This window comes from Myotis brandtii, unplaced genomic scaffold, assembly GCF_000412655.1.
Source record: "Myotis brandtii unplaced genomic scaffold, ASM41265v1 scaffold103, whole genome shotgun sequence".
NCBI classification, from domain to species: Eukaryota; Metazoa; Chordata; class Mammalia; order Chiroptera; family Vespertilionidae; genus Myotis; species Myotis brandtii.
Genome location: NW_005353460.1, coordinates 2,257,324 through 2,279,770, shown reverse-complemented (window position 1 = coordinate 2,279,770; position 22,447 = coordinate 2,257,324). Strand labels below are relative to the sequence as shown.

Genomic DNA, 22,447 nt, shown 5'->3' with positions numbered 1-22,447 from the left:
CTCCGGAGCCACATGGAGCCACAGGCCTGTGCTGGACACTGAGCACCAGCCTCACTTCTTGCTCCTGAGCAAAGTGACTTGTGAGTGAAGGGCTTTGTCCAAGGCAATATAATTGGTGGCAGAGCCTGAACTAGAGCTCAGGTCTCCTCACTTCACCCCGAGGCCCTTATAGAAGCAACACTATAATTTTAAAAAGCTTGAGCTGTTGGAATTCTAGCTTTAGGACATTAGTGCACCCACCGGGACTGTGTGTAATAATAAGTCCGGCTGCAGAGCTTGTTGGGAGAGTGACGTGAAAATACATAGAGAGCTGAGCCATGGCGGTTCCTATCTCTGACCCGCATGCTAATTACAAGATGCAGATGCCAAGTCTCAGGCCTGGTCTTGCACAACTCAGTCTCCTGGCTCCAAACCACAACCCAAAGGCCTCCAGGGCCCTATCTTGAATTATGAGTAATGAAGTAGGTTTGGGGGAACCATTCGGACACGAACCCAAGCGTAATGACAGATAGGAGCCGATCAGATTTCAACTACTTCATCCTCTCCACCCTCCACAGTTGCTCCACCCTCAGTCCTCTGCTCCAGAGAGAAAGAGACAGCAGTTCTCTGGGCCCAGTTACCCTGGGGTGTCCTCACTCCCTTCACCCACAGGCCACCCACGGTCTGCGGAAGGCTCACGTGTACCTCCTCTCCACCAGGAGAAGCCAGGAAAATATGACCAACGTCTGCAAAAGCAGTCCCCTCCCCCCCCCCACTGTCCTCGCCTCCCAGAGGGAAATGAATGACAGGAGAAAACAGCCCCAGGATCACAGGCTTGATCCAGAGTGACAGCTCAGTGTCCACTCCAATTACTGGACCTAGGAGATTAATGGTGACAGCTCGCTGCCAGTGTGGCAGCCCCAGGCAGACACTTCTTGCTCAGGGAAGATTGTGCCAACATGCCGAGTGGTGAGGGCCTCAGCAGCCAAATGTCAGGGTAGGACCACCAGGAAACAGCACCTGGGGAAGGGCAGGGTGTCGGGGACCAGCAAGCCGCCCCTCCTGGCCACAGCCCCGTCTGCTCTAGGGGAATAGCATCTTCTTGAAGCCTGCTCCGCTGACCACAGCCTGCCCTGGCCTCACCTCTCACTGAGTTCACGTACACCAACCCTTCTCCAACTTTGCTGCACATCAGAACCTCCGGGGGAGCTTGTTTTAAAAGGCCCAGGCTTGCCCTAACCGGTTTGGCTCAGGGGATAGAGCGTCGGCCTGCGGACTGAAAGGTCCCAGGTTCGATTCCAGTCAAGGGCATGTACCTTGGTTGCGGGCACATCCCCAGTAGGAGGTATGTAGGAGGCAGCTGATCGATGATTCTCTCTCATCGATGTTTCTAACTCTCTATCCCACACCCTTCCTCTTTGTAAAAAATCAATAAAATATATTTTAAAAAAATAAAGGCCCAGGCTCCAGCCTCACCCGAAAAACACTGAATCAGAATCAAGCAGAATGTGGGCAGAACATGTACATTTTTTCAATGCTCCCAAGTGGTCCCTTAATAGGCCCAAGTTTGAGAACAGCTAGTCTACGTGACAAAATCTAGTCCTGAATTTTGTACTGGAGAGTATTTTTCTGTGAGTTTGTCTCTTCTTACTAAATTTCAAGCACAATGAGGACATAAGTACAATCTTATTCCTCTACACAGCTGACTCATCGATTTTTAAAAAGAAAACTATCTGTATGGTGGTTTAGTTCCCAAACCAGTCCACAAACGCCCGCTGCCCTCATGGAGGACTGGAAGGCAAAGCTGCCTCTACCGCCATGGGCAAACATTTCTTTGGGAAGATTTGCTCATGTTTAGAACTTGGGTGTCACGTGTCTTTGCAGTTCCCATGACCTGGAGCAGGTCTCTTGTGGGACAGGAATTGAGTAAAGGGAGACATGAAGGGCTGAGTCCCAACTAAAAAGAGGTCAAGGACTTGGGAAGAGGAGGCGAGGAATGGGCCAGGAAGAGGGGCAGGAAGCATCTAAGATGAGAGCACCTGAGCAGATGAGGAGTGGGGACCGAGGCTGGAGGGAAGGCTGCTATGTGAGTCACTTGGGGAGATTTTTAAACAAACTAACATTCAAGCTTCATTCCCAGGGTTTTTACTGGTCTGAGGTAGGGCCTGGCCACTTGTATGTTTTTAAATGTCCCGGGGATTCCTCTGTGCCACCAGGCCCGAGGACCACTGGTGCAGACAACAGTTGGTCCTGCTGGCTCTGCACTGGAGACACAGCAGTAGGTGAGAGAAAGGGCCACGCCCAGCCACAGCCCACAGAGTGGCTCTGGCTGCTGCTGCAGCAGTAAACAGGGACATGGAAGAGCAGGGCAGGGCAGTGAGCAGGAAGGGAGAAGGGATTCCAGCTGTATGCACAGCTGGCAGCAACTGTGTCAGGAGCAACCTGTACACCTCTGGCACTTCTAAATTTTCTGGGACAATGGAGGGCACAAGGCAGGTTCCTGTTAAATGATGGCTTTATGAAGGCACTGCTGTCATCTTGCTTTTTGCTCAAATGTTCTGTCACCAAGGACCTCAAAGGAACTCCCGCTCTCCATGAGTGGAAAGCACAGGGTTGTTTCTTTTCCATCACTGAGCAAGGAGCTGAAGTGCCCACACCTCCCATGACATATCTCCCATGGTAAGCCTTTTTTCTAGATGCAACATTATTTCTTGTTGAAGAATTGTCCCTTCTTCTAGTGAAAGTAACAAGAAGCACAGAAATGACCAGAAGACCTAACTAAAGATTCATAAATTCACAGAATGTCAGCACTAGAAGGTTCTGTTGATGCCTCATCATTCACCACGAGACACTTCCTCAAGGAGTAGAGAGAAGACAGAGCTCATTGCTCCCAGCACCAATCTGCTGCTTTGACAAAGCACAGCTTGAGAAAGGAAGAAAGAGACGGACATATATTTAGAGTATATTATGCACCAGACCTGCTGCTAGGTACTTTTACACGTTGTCACTTAATCCCAACAATCCCATTTTACAGATGAGGAAACTAAGGATTGAGCAGGTGAAGCAACTTGCCCAAGGGGACAGAGGTCCTGAGTAGTCAGGCCAGTGATGGAACCCAACCCTTCCTGATTCTCAAATCCCATGCACTTTCCTTTCTACCATGCCACCTCCCATGAGACAATCCTTCAAATGTACAAGGACCTGCTCATTATCTAAGAGTTGGTTATCAATGAAAGGTAAATACAGGAGCAGGACCAGCCAGGTTACACCAAAAGAGGCTCTGTAGAGTTGCCCAAGCTGGGCAGGGCAGGAACTAGTCAAACTGGCTCTTAGGTGCCAAACTCCAAAAGACCAGGAATTCAGAATGTGGAGAGGGGGAAGGAGAGTTGCCTGTGCCCTCTTTTGGTACCTTCTCTTCTATCTCTCCAGGGCTCCTAGCAGACAGCAAGGAACACAGCAGGCAGTCAAAACTAGCTTGCCGGTCAACTAGTAAGAAAAGGGGGAAGAGAATACATGTGGAAACCCCACAGCTGAGGCATGAGCCAGCATGACTGCCCATGGGCTGAAACCACAACTCAAACCACCAAAAGATGAGGCCAGACACTGACTCTCAGAAAATGACTTGCCTAAGAAGAGCAGCATGATGGGAATGGAGGGGAGAGCACAATTCCCTCTGCCCCACACTCCACAGTCCTCACCTAAGGAAACTCACCAAGCTGTCCCCAGGCATTAAGTGACCCGGGTAGTGACTTCACCTGCCACTCTGGTATCAAACACATCTCCCCTCTACCCTGTAGCTCCATTTCCTGATACTAACTGGAAGAAAGGTGAAATGTCCATGGCTACTCTCTCCATTCTCCAGTCCAAAAGATGTATTTAGTATTTCTCTTCAAGAAAAGTCAGTTCTTTATCATACACTGTTGTGCTGGTGTAATGCTCCCATTCTATCATCTGGACGTCTCTTTCTTGTTGACATGCACCCAGTACCGGCTTCAGCCAGGATGGACTTCATGATGTGCAAGTCTCTTGGCCTCTGTATTCCTAGCTCTTTTATTTCCTCTTCCAACCCTGGTGACAGTGATTTAAAGACATGGCATTCTTGTATATAAATAGATACATAAAGTATTTTAAAATAGATGTATAAAGAGATATAGTAAAAACATATGCACAAGGTTAAAATCTAAAGCAAAATGTAACAAATAACCAAGATGAATTTTAAGAAAACTTAGAATAGTCATCACCGATGTTTTGCATTATTAAAACCTCTGCTAACTTTCATAGCTTCTATCTCTTTAGCTGCTTGGACTCTAATATTAAGTAGTGCTAACTATTAACATGATTGCTCAAAAGTGCTTTTTAGTTTATACTACTTTTTAATTTAGTTTGTACTTCTTTTTACTTTAGACAAAGTACACCTTGTTATAAAGACAGAATTATTTTGCCCTGGCCAGTGGGGCTCAGTTGGTTGGACATCGTCCCATGCACCAAAAGGTTGCTGGTTTGATTCCTGATCAGGGCACATGCTCAGGTTATGAGCTGGATCCCCTATAGGGAGTGAGTAAAAAGCAGCCAGTTAATGTGTTTGCTGTTTTCATGCTCACATCGATGTCTCTCTCCCTCTCCCTCTCCCTTCCTCTCTAAAAGTAAAAAAAAAAAATTTTAATGACAAGAATTGTTTTAAAAATAAGATTACCATAGACAACACATAAAACAAAATTACACTTACAACCTTTTATGTTAACTCTCAAAAAGTCCACACATAGTTTTAATTCCTAAAATGTTAATTTAATAATAATTCACCCTGAGCAGATTTGCATTTATTTATTTTAATTTGCATTTTAGCCAAAGTACAGATCTGTCGCTTGAAATCTTCTTTTGAGATTGTTTTTTCCCCAAAGGAATTCTGCATTCTCACTCTAACAAAATAATAGACAAAAAGCATGCCAGAAATTCTACTTAACCCTTGAAATCACATGTCACATAGGTAGCTAATATACCAATTACACAAAATCCATGAAGTAAAAACACATTGCCCACACAATTGTTGAAGATCTGAGAATTAGCACAATGCTTGCATATGCAGATAATATCTGTGGACAGACACACATGAAAGTGGTAATACTGCCTCTGGCCAGAGGGATATGTACGTGGGGAACAGGAGTGGGAGGAAGGAAGCTGGCTGTCACTGTGTCAGCGTTGCCACATTTCAGATTATGTGCCATGTGCATCGAGTGGCCAGTTTTTAAAGAAAGTTACCTCACTGGTTCTTGGCATTTTGACAAGGTGAAGCATATTAGACAAAAATCTTTTCAATGTTGTTGGATTTCAGCCAAATTTTGCTCAAGAAGTTTTCTGATACAGAAAACCTTGTGCAATTTTAAAAATGCACACACACTATTTTTGCCTAGCCTTTTAAGACAAAAATATTGTCCATTATACATACTGTGTCAGCGTTGCCACATTTCAGATTATGTGCCATGTGCATCGAGTGGCCAGTTTTTAAAGAAAGTTACCTCACTGGTTCTTGGCATTTTGACAGGGTGAAGCATATTAGACAAAAATCTTTTCAATGTTGTTGGATTTCAGCCAAATTTTGCTCAAGAAGTTTTCTGATACAGAAAACCTTGTGCAATTTTAAAAATGCACACACACTATTTTTGCCTAGCCTTTAAGACAAAAACTATTGTCCATTATACATTACGTATTAATATAATTTCCTACCGCTCCTCCATATGCTTTCTACCAGAATGCAGCCAAATATTCACCTTTTTGTCAACACAGCTAAAGCTCTTTGCCCCTTTCAATGAAAAGAATTGCTTTCAGCTTTATAAAATAAAATAAAATAAATAAAGTGTTTTATTGAGGCCCCACAGATACCAGGAGAAACGCAGAGATGCAATCTTTTTGGATATTACAGGTATTTTGTTCCAAAATTCACATCATGGCCTTTGAAAAGTAAAAGCATCTGAGCATTTTTTGGTCAAAGAGAGAAAAGGCATTTTACAGAGTAAATTTGACAAGAACAACAATCTAGTGCAATACTGTTTTCGTGCTCCTGTTTCTCCTTTGTTCAGGGCTGTATAATTTAGTCTTGCAATTACTTGGCCAAGCAGACATTAGACAGCGGAACATAAGCGTTGCTGTGCAACTAAAACATGCTTAGTTACTCTGTAGGTCATGGTAATAAAGGAGAGAAGCCTTATTAAGGGATGTCATCCCCTCTGGCATGATAGGGACCAACATTAAATTAAAATACAAGTGCTGTTGCCATCATATCATAGAAATTCTTTAAGGAAAATCCAGCTAATGTTTGTTTCTATTCAAGAATCATTTGCGTGCTTGAAATTGTCAGCATATTGATTTTTAAATGCATTAGCCAAATCAGTGGCCATAATCAATAATATTGAAACTTGCCATTTATAGGGGTCCTTTTTAGCTAATGGGTTTCATCCTAGATCAGTTTGGTGTCATCAGTGCCTGTATTAAAAAAAACTTGATTCCTTACCTTACTACGTCAAAACTAAATTCTGGCCAGCGTGCAAGGGTGTACCTGGACCACACAGGCTGCCCCCTAACATGCATGATTCCTCCCCGGAGCAGACACTGTCGCTGGCCTCCTGTTTCCATGTTTTGCTGTGCTTACAATGGCCAGCACCTGCAGCTCTACTTTGGAAGGCTGCCGTTGGGCCATGGGAGCCGTCCGCACACATTTGTAGAGCCAGAACCAGTGACCGTCCAGCAGGGCATACGGAAGCTCAGCCCTCTTGGGACAACCCTTAGGCCTCACTCTCAGCCCTCCTGCAGCACTAGGCTAAGGCCTCCCTACCCTCTGCGGACTTCTCCTGAGCTCACGCCTTCGTCTGGCTTCCTCCCCTTCCCTGTCCTGCTCCCAGCACACTTGACAGTCTCAGTCTCTCTCCTTAATAAAGAACCTGCCACAAATCCTCGTCTGGGGAACCGGACCTTAAACACCCTCAAACCAGGCGGGCTCACCCTCCCTCCTTGGTGCTGCCTCTGCCCCATACAACTGAGAACACCCTCCTCTTCCACTCGCTCCAGGGTGCATAACAACCAAATTGTAAGTGCAAACACCCCAAAACCCGTAAAGTGCTCTACGAATGTGAATCACTTGTAGCAATCACTTTCAGATTTGGAGTTAGTGCTACCCTTCCATACAGGGATGCCCGGCAGCTCTCCCTGCTGCATTTTCATTTAGTCATCTGGCTCCCCAGCTACAGTGTAAGCTCCATGAAGGCGAACTCTCTGTCCTGTTCACTGCTGAAGCCTCGGCATTTGATGGTGTCTGGCACGCAGGGCACGTGTAGCAACTACGTGCTAAATGGTGTTGCTGAACTCGAGGATGTTACCCTATTCTCAGCCCTTCAGGACATAAAGGGCCAAAAGCCATGTTAAGGACCATCTCGAGTGCCCTGGCCCAGGGAGGATAAATGACTTGCATAAGTACAAAATAGCTTAGTGGCTGAGCCAGGATTCGATCCTTGATCTCTTACCTCCCAAGCTGAAAACCATCCGTCTAAGACTCCACCTCCAGGTCCTCCTCTTTCCCAGATGGGCAGCAGAGAACATTGCAACCCCCTTCTCCTTCAGCCAAAATACTGGCATCTGGGCACTTCAACTTCATGATATGCTATCTACATATATAAAAGGCTAACAAGCAGAGTGTTCCCTCGGGAGTTCGACCGGGAGACCGTAAGTTCGATTGCTCACTATGACCTGTGCTGACCACCAGGGGCAGCATGGAACGAAGGAAGGTCCTGGCAGGCAGCTGGGAGTCGGGGAAGGAAGACCCCAGCCAGCAGCCAGAAGGCCCCGATTGGCCCTGATCGCTGGCCAGGCCTAGGGGCCCTACCTGTACACGAATTTCATGCACTGGGCCTCTAGTCCTATTGTAAAAATGGACTCGGCTTTTCCACACTTTAGTTTTATGTATATTGTCTTCATCTCCCCAACTGAACCTGAAGCTTCTCTGTGGCAAATATCTCGTCTACAGGACCTTGCCCAGGCTGAGCACAAACATCAGCAGGAGGAAGGAAGCAAACAAGGATGAAGAGTGCAGACAGTCAAGTCAGACAGGCCTGGCTCCAACTCCAGCTTTGCACCTACCACCTGTGCAACCTTCAGCAAAGTCACCAGACTTCTCTGCACCCTGCAGAATACTGTCACAATGTCAATCGTCCCTGAGTCCCAGGATTCTTGTGAGGACTTGATGACATGATACATGCAACGCATGTAACCACTCAATAAGACTCAGTAAGTACAACCTTCAGTGAGTAATAACAATAGTAACAGTGGCAGTAAAAACCGGCTCCATAAACATCACATGGCTTAAACAGGCAAAGATCAGAGACCTGGGTTCGGAAAACCCCCCACTTATTAATGTCTATTAAATAATTAAGATATTATATCAGGTGTCTCCTTTTCCCTATATAAGTAAGATGTCCGAAGGGAGTTCCCAATGTCTCTCTTCACGGGGACAGAACAAAACCCTCCAGTTTGCTCTCGGGACCAGCTCTAGTCCCCCTTCTCCTGACTCCCAACACTCTACAGAACTTCCACTGGGTGTAGGCCATGTCCCAACCCCAGGAGAGTGGTGTGGGGCACTCTGCATTTCATAAAGGCCTCCCTCTGACCACCTCTTTACCTGGGCCTCTTTAGTTCATTCATCCATTCATTCAGTGAGCACACATTCATCAAATGCTGGACACTGTGGATCAAAAGCTAAGCCAGATGAGCCCCCTGTCAACTAGGAGCTCCCAGCCCCGAGAGTCTTCTGGCTTCTATCTCTTAATCAGAGACTACTTTTGAAAGCTTTCCTTCCTCCCAGGCAAGAGTAAGATGACTGTCTCACTATCAGCCCTGAAAGCAGGGGAACTGGAGTCAGACTGCCAGGGTTAGAATCCTGGCCCTGCCTCTTTCTTATTATGTAACCATGGGCAAAGCTCTTCCCCTCTCTGCCTCACCCACCTCACCTTAAGAATGAGGACAATAATACCTACCAATTAGACTCTTGTCAGAATGAAATGAAGACCAATGAAGTCTTTAGAACAGTGCTTGGCACACAGTAGTAACTATTCACTAACACTATTCTACAACTTACAAAAATATCCACTCTCAAGTCTAGAATGGCTGTTTGGCCATTAACACAACAAAGAGCTAAGCCAACAACTAAAGAAGTAAAATGTTCTGAAATATTGCTGTGTCACAGCTAGACTCTCCTTTTTTAGGCATGTGCCAAGCCAGCTGAAATTTCTGCCTCCAGGGAAAATGTAAAGAATCTCCAACAGGGGTAACTCAAGCTCAAAGAAGGCTCTAGCACAAAGAGCATCCTGAGAGCTCCGTTGGCAGGGAAGCACAGGAGGGTGCGACCTGCACAGAGGCTGACCCCAGACACCCCAGGAAAGCAGCCCAAGGCCCAGCATCCAAGGTTACTGCAGGTTCTGGAACCAAGGGACAGTCAAACCAGAAGGCAGGAAAGAGCAAGAGAAACCCTGACAACTGGCAACATTTGAGATTGGAAATGGTGACACTGTGGTCTTGGGTAACATGTCACTGACAGCAAGACTCAGTCTGTGAGCCCTAGCCTGTATGGCTCAGTGGATAGAGCTTTGGCCTGTGGACTGAAGGGTCCCACGTTCGATTCCGGGCAAGGGCACATGCCTGGGTTGCGGGCAAGATCTCCGGTAGGGGGCGTGCAGGAGGCAGATCAATGATTCTCCTTGTTGATGTTTCTATCTCTCCCTTCCTCTCTGAAATCAATAAAAATATACCTTTTAAAAATAAATAAATAAAAGACTCCGTCTGTGGCCCAGAGTATGAAGGAGGGTCCAACTCTCAGGGGAGGTAGCTGCAACAGCCAGGCAGAATTTGCATTAAGAATGATCCTAGTAGGAAGCATAGCACTAAGCAGCTGAATGAGGACAGAAATACATTGAAGTTACCTGAGCTAACATGGCAGGTACATGGGAGAAGGTATGCAGTGGAAGAAAAAGGGAAAAGGAATGATCAGACTCGGAGACCATAAGTCACTGGGTCTCAACCCCGGCATGCCAGAAATCACATCTACCGGCCACAGGACTCGATTTCGAGTTCCTCCAATGGTGGGGAAGTGGCACCTAAGATGTTACTTCTTTCAAGATCTGTTGACTCAGCTGTGGGCACCTCTGCAGAGCAAAAGCAGGGAAAATGATACAGCAGAGCCTGAAGGCACACCCAAAAACAAAACATCGCAAGAGGCAAGCATTCCAGGCTCAGTCAAGGACGTAAGCGTCCGCATGTAAGTTTTATTCTGCATGCTCCGCACTTTAAATAAGAGTAACCAACAGAAGGTTGAGCAGGAATGGGGGGTGAGACAGGGGGGACAGTTCTATTGAGGGTCAAGTCTTTCCTGGGGAGGGTGAGTCACGGCAGCTGATCTCTGGGTATGTTTGCTGTTATCCATAGTGTTTTCTCTCAGCCATCAAATTCAGAGGACAAATGCCCAAGGACTCTAGAGGGCCAGTCCCCGGATAATGACCTAGAGACTCACAGGACTCTTTCCCTACTTCACATCTCCAAGACCGAATCCATGCCCCAACACTCAGACTTTCCTCTTCCCAAGTCTCTGAACCGGAGCCAAATCTCAGGCCCACACCCCTCCCCACTCCAACATGGCCAGATGAAGTTGCTGTTTAAGGGCCACGCCAGTCTTCGGAGCCTCACTGCACCAAACTGCTCTAGGGTGGTGCCAAGGAAAGACCCAAAGCACTCCCAGCCCCAGAAAAAAAAGACTTGAGGTCCCACATCAGGGCAAGAGCAACTTCTTCCCAGACCAGGGACGACTCCGGGACTCCCAGGCAAGGCAATAAAACTTAGGAGGCCCCTGCTGATTCCAATGTCTGAGACTCAGCTTTTTTCATCTATAGTGCGAGGAGGCAAAACAAGGTGACTCCCAGGGTCGCCTCCAACCCAGTACTGGGACTCCTGACTCGATGCAGGAGACCAGAGGAGTCCAACTTTTGTCCAGCTCGGGGAACCAGGTCACATTCCCTGCCGGGGAGGGGCCCCAGACTGGAAGAGCAGGAGGGGCCACAAGGCCACAGCCCTAACCAGAGAGGTGAGAGGGAGCAACCCAGGCTTCAGAGCCTGGGTCCAGCCTGGCTGGCCGCTGCCTGACTTTGTCAGTATTACATTCCTGAGTGTGAGAAAAGACACCAGATCCCCTGGGTCAGGAGAGATGTGTTTCTTCTCAAGCTAAAATCGGGGATGATTTCCTGTATGCGTGTGTGTGTGTGTGGGGGTGGGAGGGGGGGGTTCCCCTCCTTATTGACCTGCAGGTCAGTGCTGCCCATGAGAGACGAAGCCCTGAGGCTAACCCCATGTGCATTCCTCCCAGGCAGTGACAGGCAGCCAGCCACCCTTCTCCTTCCCCCGTGGCCTCTCACCTGGGGGTTGTCCATGTACCAGAGAAGGTAGTTGGCCTGGGTGTCCAGAATGAAGTACCTCCGCAGAAACTTGCCACTGTTCTCATTCTCCTCGATGTCCAGAAACCCACAGATTCGGTTCTGCCGATCCACATAAGGCATTCCTGGGCTCTGCTCACATCACCCTGCATGGCAGGAGGGAGGGAGGTGGTGGTTGAGAAGGAGGGTAAAGTGGGCCCTGCCTCGGGGCCTGCGGGAACCTCACTCTGGCCTGACTCACCTCTGCGAGAAGCTGGACTGGCAATTTCTTGCATCAGCCTCTTTCCCCGGGGCACCAAATGTTTTCCCCAACCAGCCCCGGGAAACCTTTTACCAATTCCATTCGTAAGGAGTCATCAAAACCCAGTGACATGTATCACCTAACTTCCCTGCGGCTCTCTTATGTAGCGAGCAGAGTGTTAGGCAACTTTACATGCATAGAGGATACACGCCTAGACTTTGGGTCAAAGGCCGGGGTTCCGATTCCAGTTCTGGCCACTTACCGTGTGACCACAAACTATGTAATCTTTGTGCACCCCAGTTTCTGCATCTATAAAATGGGGATAATAACAGTACCTGCATCTCATATGTCAATTTTGGTGAAAATTAAGTGCTTGGTGTGTATTAAGTTCTTCATAAACACTAGGTGTTATTATTACTCTTCACAAAAGCCTTGGAAAGTAGGTTATAACCCAGTTTTATACATAAAGAAACTACTTCAGAAAGGACTTAAGCTCCCGTTCAAATGCCTGGATAAAACTTTGCCAGGAATTCAATCATAAACCAGCCCCTCCGGATCCGTGAAGATACCAAAGAATTAACCTGAGGTTCCCGTGACGTCGTGGCAGGGCCACACACTTCACTCACTTCACTGTGCTGTGACCCGGGGGCCACTTGTAACTGAAAGAAGGAGGGATCGGAAGAGAGCCCAACCCTGAACACTGTCACTGACTCCAGAAGAGGGTCTCTGTGTCGTGGGACGTGCCGCACCCTCAAGCCAGCCTCCCCTCTCCTTGTGATTTCCTGCCGACTCTCTGAAGAGCCATCGGAAAGGCCAGGAGCTCTGTTCTCCTCCCAAAGGAATGTGAGCAACTTCCCACAAGCAGTTACACCCAACCTGATGCACAGGGTCCCACAAGGATTAGAAAACACCATTTAGACTTTCAAGGACAGACACCGTTCACCCCTGGTCCTGCTTGGCTGCAACAAGCAAAATCCACTCACACCCAAGGCCACCATGGTTTTTAGTCTACAACTAAGCAAAGTCGTAAGAAGGCCCACCTAAGGCCATGCCCTGCTCTACAACATTGATCAGCAAGCAAGCTACCCAGACGCCACACCTATAGTCTTCCAGGCTCAGGGAGCAGGTCCCACCAGCAAGAAGACACATTCCTAGGAGAGCAGAGAATTCTAAGGGTGGTGACTGGTAGGGCAGTCTGTTCTCCTCCACCCCCACAAGGGGCCTGGCAGTGTCGAAAGGCTGCCCCAAGGAAAAAAGTGCCCCCCACACACAAGGATACCAATGAACAGTGAATCCCTTGATTCTAGGTAAGGACGGGCCAGAACCCCAATGGGGACAGACGACTCAGTCAGAAAGGAGATCCCACGGCTACTTGCTGGGTACTGATGGGGGACAAAAGAATAAAGCAGGCAGGGAAACAGGGCAAAAGATGTAAACAGAGAAATAAAAGAGGAGGTGAGAAAGAATGAGAAGTGGAAAGAGGAGGATTAGAAAGATGGCAGCGGAGAAGGAAGAAGTGTGGGGCAATGGCAGGGTGGGGTGGAGGGGAGAAACAGCCCTGCATTAAGGAGCATCATGTCTGGCACAGGTACCTGCAACCAGCGGCCCTGCTTCTCCATGCCTTCCCGAGCAAAGCTTCCTCCCAGCTCCCGTTCCACAGCTGAGCAAGTGCGAGCACAGGAAAGGGAGAGACACGGAGACAAGCCAAGAGTCAGGCACAAACGCCATGGGAGGAACTTGAAGTCTTCTTGCGGACACTGGGTCAAAGATGGGACAGCGAGAGGCCTGGCAACGGGTGGGGAGGGAGCATGTCCCTGAGAGAGGATGCAGCTTGCCCCCTAGGAATAGGGAAAAACAGGAGTCCCCTGCAGAAAGGCCGGGCCAGCTCCCACTGAGAGTGTCTGGTCAGAATGAGGGAGCACACCCATCCCTCACGAAAACTAGGCAAATCCCCTTGATGCAGCCACAGACAGGGTTTCCAGGGGTTTCAGGACTTGCCGCTCGGGGGACATTTCTAAGAGAAAGCATAAAAATGCTACGGGATAACAAAGCCGACTGCGTGGGCCTAACTTCCTGCACAGCACCCAGCTTCATGCCGGCTTTCAAATGCTCCCTTTTCAGCTACCAGGATTACCCAGTGCCCGTCTTTTTCTCAAGTCAGCGGCCAGAGAAGGCACTCTTTCCACAATCCTCCAACAGCCCGCTGTGGTGCAGGGGGTTTTCCATCGGCATGGAGCCCTGGAAGGGAGAAGACCTGCATGTACCAAAAGGAAAGGTAATGAAAGGAAGCGTTCTGGTTACAACATCTCCTGACTGTGGTTCTCGCCCCAGAAAAAAAAAGAAACTGCTCAGATGTCCTGAGAAGCCGCTGAGTCACAGAGCACACCAAGAGTGTGGGAGGTGGGGGAAGGATCAGCGGCAGGAGAACCAGCATCACAGGGACACGTGGCTGTAACCAGCCGACCCACACAGAAGTGACATCCTCAAAGCCGGGCACAGAACACAAACCTGAGGTCCTACCCCAACCCTCTGCCAGCTCACTCAGACCCCACTCGTACAGTCCTTGTCACAACAGCTGCTAAGATTGGGTACAGAGAGCCTGCTGCCCCCTCCCTGCCTCAGAGCTGTCACCATCATCTTCCTCCTCTTTCTCCCAGAGGGGCCCCTCTCATACAATCAACTCTGCCACCCCAGGTTCAGCCCAAACAACTGGGCAGAGAAGGGAGAAAGGAAAGAGCTAGCAACTAGTTCTATGCACACACACACATACTGTCACCCCAAAATTCCCCTACCAAGACCAAGACAAAGCTTTGACATGTCCTTCCTAACTCACAACATTCCTCCAGTTATGTAGTTTAAGCCTGTTTTCTGACTCTCTAGAATCACTTGTTATCTTAAATGTCATTTTTAACTTCATTTCCCTGATGTAAAAATATTGGGTAGAGGGTGACATTGGGTAGGGGGACCCAGGAGTTGCCCCAGCCCCAGCATGCCCTAGGCCCCAGATGCTGACAGTGACTTTCTCCCCATCTCCTGGGGCAAGATGCAGAGTGTTCTCGCTGGCTTAAAGCACCAGATACCCCTCTCTCAGCCTCGCCTCTTCACCTTCGCTCTGACACCACAATGAAACCACCCAGCAAGTAGCTTCTTAGCCTTCACAATACATGGAAGACAAAGAGAACAGACATCTGTGCAGGAAGGGACCTTGGTCCACCCCACTCAGCACCCTCCCTATCCTTCCAAAGCATGCCAAACCTCCCTAGTGCTTTCCGTGCTTAGTGCAAAGACCACAATACAACAATGTCGTCATTTCAAAAAGATCACTCTAGCCAGCCATTTTCACTTCTGCATGCTTTTTCATGCCACTGTCTGCATAATCGGCCTTTTTAAAAATTTAAATTGTATCATAAACATGTTCCATGTTGCTACATAGTCTTTGTAACCGTTGTTTTTAATGGTTGCATGATATTACTGGACTGTGTTTACTATAATTTACTTAACCATTTCTCTGTGATTAGACAGTTAGATTACATTCAATTTCTCAGCTAGATTACATTCAATATTACAGTTAGATTACATTCAATAAATGATGCTGAAATTCGTATTTTCATGCTTTTTTTCTCCTTTTACAACGAAACAACATAAATTCCAAGCAATAATATGACTAATTCATAGCTTATGATTTTTTTACAATTCTTGAGACCTATTTCCTGCTTCATCTCCCTTCGTGGACTTTGTGAAATGTGAATCAAATGGATGTGTGCCTGCAATCAATACCAATCAATCTCTTTCTGTCTCTGTCTCTGTCTCTCTCTCACACACATACCCCAAACCAAACCAAAACATGGCCTCGCACAATGCAGGTAACTAAATAATGTATTTTAAAGAAAAGTAAATTAGAAAAGAAGTAAAGTTTTATATGATCCAGATGTTTTCAGTATATAAGTTCCTAGGTAAGTACTCCAAATGAAAATATATTAAATATTTAATTTATAGTGACAATGAAACTTTGGAGGAAAACAAAGTGAATCTGCATGAAGTTACCCATTGATCAGCAGCAGAAAATGGGTTAAATGTCAATTAAACCAAGATTCCTGGCCAACATGTGCTAGTTGAGCCGACAAAGCTCATGAAGAAAAAGAGAGTCAACGGCTGCCTACCTTACAGTGAGATCAGGGGCATTGGGAGGTTTCTTTGTCCAAAATATCCCCTCAATTGCCCATTTCAATGCCTCCGTTCCATCACTGGAGGAGATTCAAGCCAAGAATAAAATTGTCCCCTAGGAACTGAGGCAACTGGCATCTTTATCAGGCTCATAATATGTAAGCGATATCTGGGACCAAGACCCTAAGAAATAGAACATACCCAGATGGAAGAGAGAGACAATAGAGGGAGTGAAAGAGTAAGGAGAAGACTGCTGCTTGAAACAAACGTTATCTACTTGAAAAATTCCCCTAAGATTCTTATACACCGGGGACAGGAGTAGGCACCTTTCTGGGAAGCAGTTTGGCAATATATAACCAGAGAGCTAAAAATGTTCACAGCTCTGACCCAGTAAATCTACTTCTAGGATTCTATCCAACGAAATGAACAAAGATGCAAATAAAGATTAAAATAAAAAGATAGCAACTGCAATAGATTTTGTAATAACAAAAAGTTGGAAATGCTCTGAATGTCTCCAATGATTAAGGAAAAATTAAATAAATTATGAGACATTCACATAAGGAAATGTTACACAATCATTTAAAAACTATGTTTTTAAGTCATTTCTAATGAATTAGGGAGAGCCATATCCTGATAAGATTTTTGAAGATATCATGTGATTTATAATATGATCTCAACCCTCTAAATATTATTTTTGTATTTCTATATTTGGATAGAAAAAGACTGACATGCAGACACCAAGATGTCAGCAGTTAGTATCTATGGTTTATTGGTGAATTTTACTTACTTTTATGTATTTTCCGTATTTCCCAAATTTTCTACAGGGATGTGTGTTATTTTATTTAGTAGGAAGGAAGACTATTTAACTCCACACAAACCCTCATTCCCAGCATAGATGTTTTGAAGCTGAGAACAAATTTCTCCATTCTCCAGAGTCCATAAACAAGTAAAACCTTGCCTACATTATAGCTCTCTTGGGACTTTTAAAAGCAATATCCCACCCATCACAACTTCTCAAGAGCCAGGTAGCCACTCAGAGAGCTTTGGCACCCTCCATTCTAGCTGCGTGTCTTACTTCCTATTTCAACATCCTCTTAGAGAGGCTCATTCTTTCCCTGCAGGTTTGATTCCTTACTCTCCGGTCTTCCTAAGAGGAGCCTCAGTCCTTGGAGCTGCCAATATTCATGCCCAAGTCAATGCCTCTATACCTCTATTGCTACAGGACCTGAGCCACGCAAGCCCAGCACTCACTCGAAAGAAAAGGGAACCTAACTAGGACCCCCCAGGGGAATTTTCCTTCTTCAGACGTGGGAGAGAGGGCTGACATTTTTTAAATAAATGGCTAGATAAAGAGATGGATGAACAATTTTTTTTAAAGAAAAGTATAGCACTACTAAGTCATGCAAGCAATAGTTTGCTGTATTGTACACCTTGATTTTTAAGATCAGTAATGCAGTTTGGAGATAAGGGAAAGAATAAAGTGAGGGAGAGTGCTCTGCCTGACCATGCTGACACTGCTGAGGTGTATAAAAATATGAGAAAGGCATAACAGAGATAAAGTCTTAAATGGCATTGCCCCATTATGATATAATCTAACCTCCAGTTTTAAAAAAAGTTCAAAAAAATTTTTTTAATTTATTTGTTTTTTAAATTTGGAGATTTTTTCTTTCATGTTACTCGGTGTTGACAGGACAGGGAGTTTCAGCAATTTTAGTCCAGAAAACAGTCAGGAAGGCGGGTTTGCCACGCAGTGGGGCATGCAATAAGTACATCCCCTGTCGTATTGCCCGCTGATGGTGGGAGAAAGAGGGTGGGAGCTCCAGCGTCGGTCAGCAACAGGGATACCAACAGGAAATTGCTAAATTTCTACAGGAGAAAGTTTATCGGGAAATGACATCAGAGGTCTCAGCGAGGACTGTAATGCAGCAGACAGGAACTGGGGTGTGGAGGTTAAGAGCGGGCACTCAGCTGGGATATGCGGGGCCATGTGAGCAGAGTGCTCACCTCTGTTCCACTGCAGCACCCATGGGCGTGTATTGTGGAACCTCAACAATGCCCAGGGCCCCGTAAAAACCACAGAACAACAGCAAAACACAGGCTTAGCTATTTCAGAACACATCCCTGAGAATGGGCCAAAAGATAATAACTTAGGAAGTGTGGGAGCATCTATCTCCTACGGTTACAATCTCGCTGCATTTTGAAAATGTCATCAGAGCGAACTCCAAACAGTCTATGGCAGGAGAGTAATGTGAGAGAGAAGGGAATGTACTGGGAACATGTTCCCAACGGAAGTTCGGGGTGAGGAATGCAAACATCTACAGGAATGGGGAAGTTAAGAAAAGAAGCTCCTCGATACAGACAGCAGCCCAATCCCCACTCGACCCAAGAACTTTGAATGGAGGGCAAGAGACACTCAAGAAACTTTTAAGGGAAAAAACGCGGGGGAAATGGCAGGAGTCACTGATACCACTGCAATAACGATGCTAAAAACAACAAACTATTTTAAACACTCACGACCTCTCTTACAGCAACCTCATCTACGTTCAGAGAAAATGTGGTTGCTGGAGCCAGTAGGAAACAAAGGCCTGCCATGGCTCAAGGCTCCAGAGAGCACCTCCACCAGAGAGGTCACCACGTAGGCGAGCTGCCACGCCGGTTTTCTAAATAGCCTGTAAAGCCATAGCCAGTTGCTCAGTGGGTAGAGCAGGGGTCCTCAAACTTTTTAAACAGGGGGCCAGTTCACTGTCCCTCAGACCGTTGGAGGGCCGGACTATAGTTTTAAAAAAAACTATGAACAAATTCCTATGCACACTGCACATATCTTATTTTGAAGTAAAAAAACAAAACGGGAACAAATACAATATTTGTATTTGCATGTGGCCCGCGGGCCGTAGTTTGAGGACCCCTGGGGTAGAGCATTGGCCTACGAACTGAGGGTCCCGGGTATGATTCTGATCAAGAGTACATGCCAGGTTGCCAGCTAGGGGGCGTGCAGGAGGCAGCCGATCAATGATTCTCTCTCATCATTGATATTTCTATCTCTTTTTCCCTCTCCTTTCCTCTCTGAAATCAATAAAAATATACATTTTTTTAAATAAATAGCCTGTAAAAACAGAGATCTCCAACCTGCAGAACGGTCCAAGTCCCCCACTTAGAAGACTCAATGAATTCAGTTTCAGGGTAGGGCTTCCCAGCAAGAACCACACAGGAGTCCCAGAGTTACAATCTTCATTTAAAGCTTGACAGTATGAGCCACTACAATGTGGGCAGTAGGAAAAGGAAAAAAAGAAAACATGGTTGTTTCTCCTCTCGACTAGCCTTTGGAAAGTGCCAGAGGAAAGTGTCAGTGCATCTGTCTAAAGTCACGTATGTGCTCACAATCTTGAATTTAGGGAGGGGCTGGGTGTGACAAGGAGGATGTGCAGGTGACTGATCAGCATGAGTGGGTTTGATGAAACTCTTGCAAGAAGGTGGCCGTGAAAAAGGGTGTGCTGATTTCAGTTACCCATTGATGTGGTAGAGCGAAGTGAAAGAGGCTGCGTTTTAGAGTCAGACTCTGATGAACTTTCTGGACCTATTTCCTCATTTGCAAAATGGAGAGCATCACTGTGCCTACTTCAAAGGTTGCTTGTGGGGAATTAAATGAAATAAATAATGTGTGAAAAGTGCTTACCAGGACGTCTGGTACAGAGTAAGCACTGGGCAACAGTTGTTGTTAAGATGTCTGTATGCGAGGAGTGCCTAACAAGTAGTACATGATTACCATGACTTCCGCAAAGCTGGCCAATGCAGGGCCAGGGCTGCAGGGCCACCTCTACCACTCAAACATCAATAGGCAAATATCAACGGAAAGGCCATGACACTGTTATCCCTCACAAAGAAAGGCATAAATTTTCTTTCCTCTGGCCTCTACTCAAGAACCATATTTTACCTCTCTAAAATTCTCCAAGAAGCCCTAACCGGTTTGGCTCAGTGGATAGAGCGTCAGCCTGCGGACTCAAGGGTCCCAGGTTCGATTCCGGCCAAGGGCATGTACCTTGGTTGCGGGCACATCCCCAATGGGGAGTGTGCAGGAGGCAGCTGATCGATGTTTCTAACTCTCTATCCCTCTCCCTTCCTCTCTGTAAAAAATAAAAAATCAATAAAATATATTTTAAAAAAATAAATAAATAAAATTCTCCAAGAGGTTAGAAAAAAAATCCAAGAGATCCAAAGACTCTATCTTGGCCAGCTTTCCCTGAAAGTTAACAGAACCCAGCAGAGCCTATGGGGTTCCAGGGAAGGGGTGCTGGAGCTGCCTCCTGCTCCGCCCAAGGGAGGATCACAATAGCAGAGAGCCACTTTGCAAGTGGATGGCCAAATATGAGTCCTAGCTGACAGCACAGCAAGTACTAGCCTTTGCACTTTAACTGCAGTGTTTCCCAGGAGCTAATGGACAAGCAGACTTGGCTTCCCACCCTCTTTATCTCAGCTGGCCGACCTCTATGGGCAGAAAAGCACATCACAGGCCCAAAGCTGAAAGCCTTTTGCCCAGTGTCAGTGTCAGGAGCTCCTGCACCAGCAGAGCTGGGACCTCCGGGGTGAGAGAGCCCAATCCAGTCTCTAGTCCTCTGCAAGTCACTTTAATTGCTGGAGGTCAGGGCAGAGAAGGGGCTTTCAGAAAGAAGATAAGTTATAAAGCCCGAAAGATTGGCTGTGCTTAACAAGCAGCAGGGGCCAGAGGAGGGGAGAACAGAGTAGCACAAGATTTGGAATAAAGGTCAATTCCAAGTCCCCCTACACTAAGCACAGGCCCCCTCAGCACGGGAAGGAAGGACCCCATCCCTGCCACCGCTCCGCTGCCCTATCTCCCCTCCCTGTCCAATTCCCAGGCTTAATGATGGGCTTATATTGGGCAGGGCTAGGATTCTTCTCTCCCCATAGGCTGTCAAACCATAATATTTGCTCTGCTTCCTTCCCTTCCAAAGCCTAACAGATTAGATTGCCAGAGTGCCATCCAGCTCACTAAGACAGACAGAAAACTGAAAGTAAGGCAGCCCAAACTGCTCATGGTGGGAAGAGACCGAGCAACCCAATGTTCCAGCACCCAGATCCTCTTTTCCAAGCTCGAGGACTAGATCAGCCAGAAGAAATAGTGCCCCAGCAGTTTCAGTGAGTCGGAAGGTATTTACTGCACTGTGGTCCACAGCAAGATCTAATTTGAGGCGCTCCAGCCTTTTAACAGGGGCATCGCCCACCTGCCCCAGGAAGAAGACAGGGAGTCAATGAAGGGCCAACTGGATGTGCACAATAAAGACCCTGCTCCTGCTGCTTGGGTCTTCCTGGAGTTCCAGCACCTCAACAACACCCTGCAAGCCTGCAGGGGGCAGCTCGGGAGGACCTGGCAATTCGGGCTGACGCATCTCCCTTCCCACTTTTGCAGAGTCTCTCCAGGGGTAGGCACCACCCAAAACCTGCATGTCTTCAGGGTTTATTTTAAACCTGGTGAAATACTGAGCTAAATATGGCTCGACTTACTGCAATGACATGATGGGATTCGTAGGCCCTACTTCCTTCTACAGAAGACAGAAGAAAACACCAACAAAGGAAAAGAAAAGAAGGCTTTGCAAACTCTCCACCACAGAGTAGGTGGTTTCCAAGTCAATATCTAAGTGATTACCCACCTCTGAAGTGAGCAAGGCTCCCATCATCAGCCAACTAGAGCTCCACCAGGTGTGTCACACATTGTAAAAAGGGGGGCTTACAAAGACGGCGGAAGACTAGTTAAGTGTAAAGGCAACATCCAGAGTAAACCAGCTTGGTGGGTTGAGTTTCCACAGGCTGGAGGCACCCCCACACTGCTCTTTTTCCTTCCATTTGGACAGATGCACATAACCCATGTGCTTGCCGTCATTCATTCATTCATTCAACAAACATTTACTCAGCACCTAGTAGATGTCATACCCTGGGCTGGCCACGGAGTCTAGACTACAAGCTAGACTTTCACTATGACGGGAGTCACCTACCTTCAAGTGAAGGAGGTTAATAGCTGAAGTGATGACAGTGCTTTTTAAAAGCCTCCTCTGGTTTCTCAAAGCACGCTGGGTCTCTATTTGAGCACACAGCTTTGTGTTCTAGGAATCTGTTTGGCTTCCTAGACTGGAAGCTCCCTAAAAGCCAGAGGCTGCTTTCTGTTCTCACTGCCTTTCATGTCCTTGTTATCCAATAATAGATGTCAACTGAATCCAAATAAAATGGAAAACAAACATTTCTATTCTTTCAACCTCTTCGGCTTTGCTGTTTCTGAAGGCTTTGCCACCAAACAAAGGAAAATGATGAAGCTTCAGAAAGGAGACCGGCCTAGTCAGATATATTAAGAACAACATGAGTACAATTTTGGAACTTCAGCCCAAGTGCAACCACCACTCAGTGGGCTTGAGGGGCCTCCAACAGCCACAGCTGGCATCCTGGTAGAATGTGTTCCCCCACCCTCTTCTCTGCTGTTTACTCTCCTCAGAACGCCCCAGTTGGAGTCCTCAAGAAAGAAAGGAGGAGAGGGGGGAAGAATTCAAAGGGGAAGACACAGCTTGAACCCACACTCATCAAGAAGGGAGGAAACTTGAAG

General features: G+C 46.9%; 1 protein-coding gene across 4 annotated transcripts in view; it reads right to left on the bottom strand.

The window, feature by feature from the left end:
* PLEKHA2 (pleckstrin homology domain containing, family A (phosphoinositide binding specific) member 2) overlaps positions 1 to 22,447 on the bottom strand; it is a 74,634-nt gene that overhangs the window by 35,629 nt on the left and 16,558 nt on the right. For 3 of the 4 annotated variants that reach the window (XM_005856440.2, XM_005856438.2, XM_005856437.2), the window contains exon 2: positions 11,421 to 11,584. In XM_005856440.2, the coding sequence (XP_005856502.1) occupies positions 11,421 to 11,561 (141 nt within the window). In that variant the 5' untranslated portion in view covers positions 11,562 to 11,584. Of the gene's footprint in view, positions 1 to 11,420; positions 11,585 to 13,271; positions 13,293 to 22,447 lie in introns of those variants that run through there. The other variant, XM_005856439.2, reaches the window with a different exon arrangement.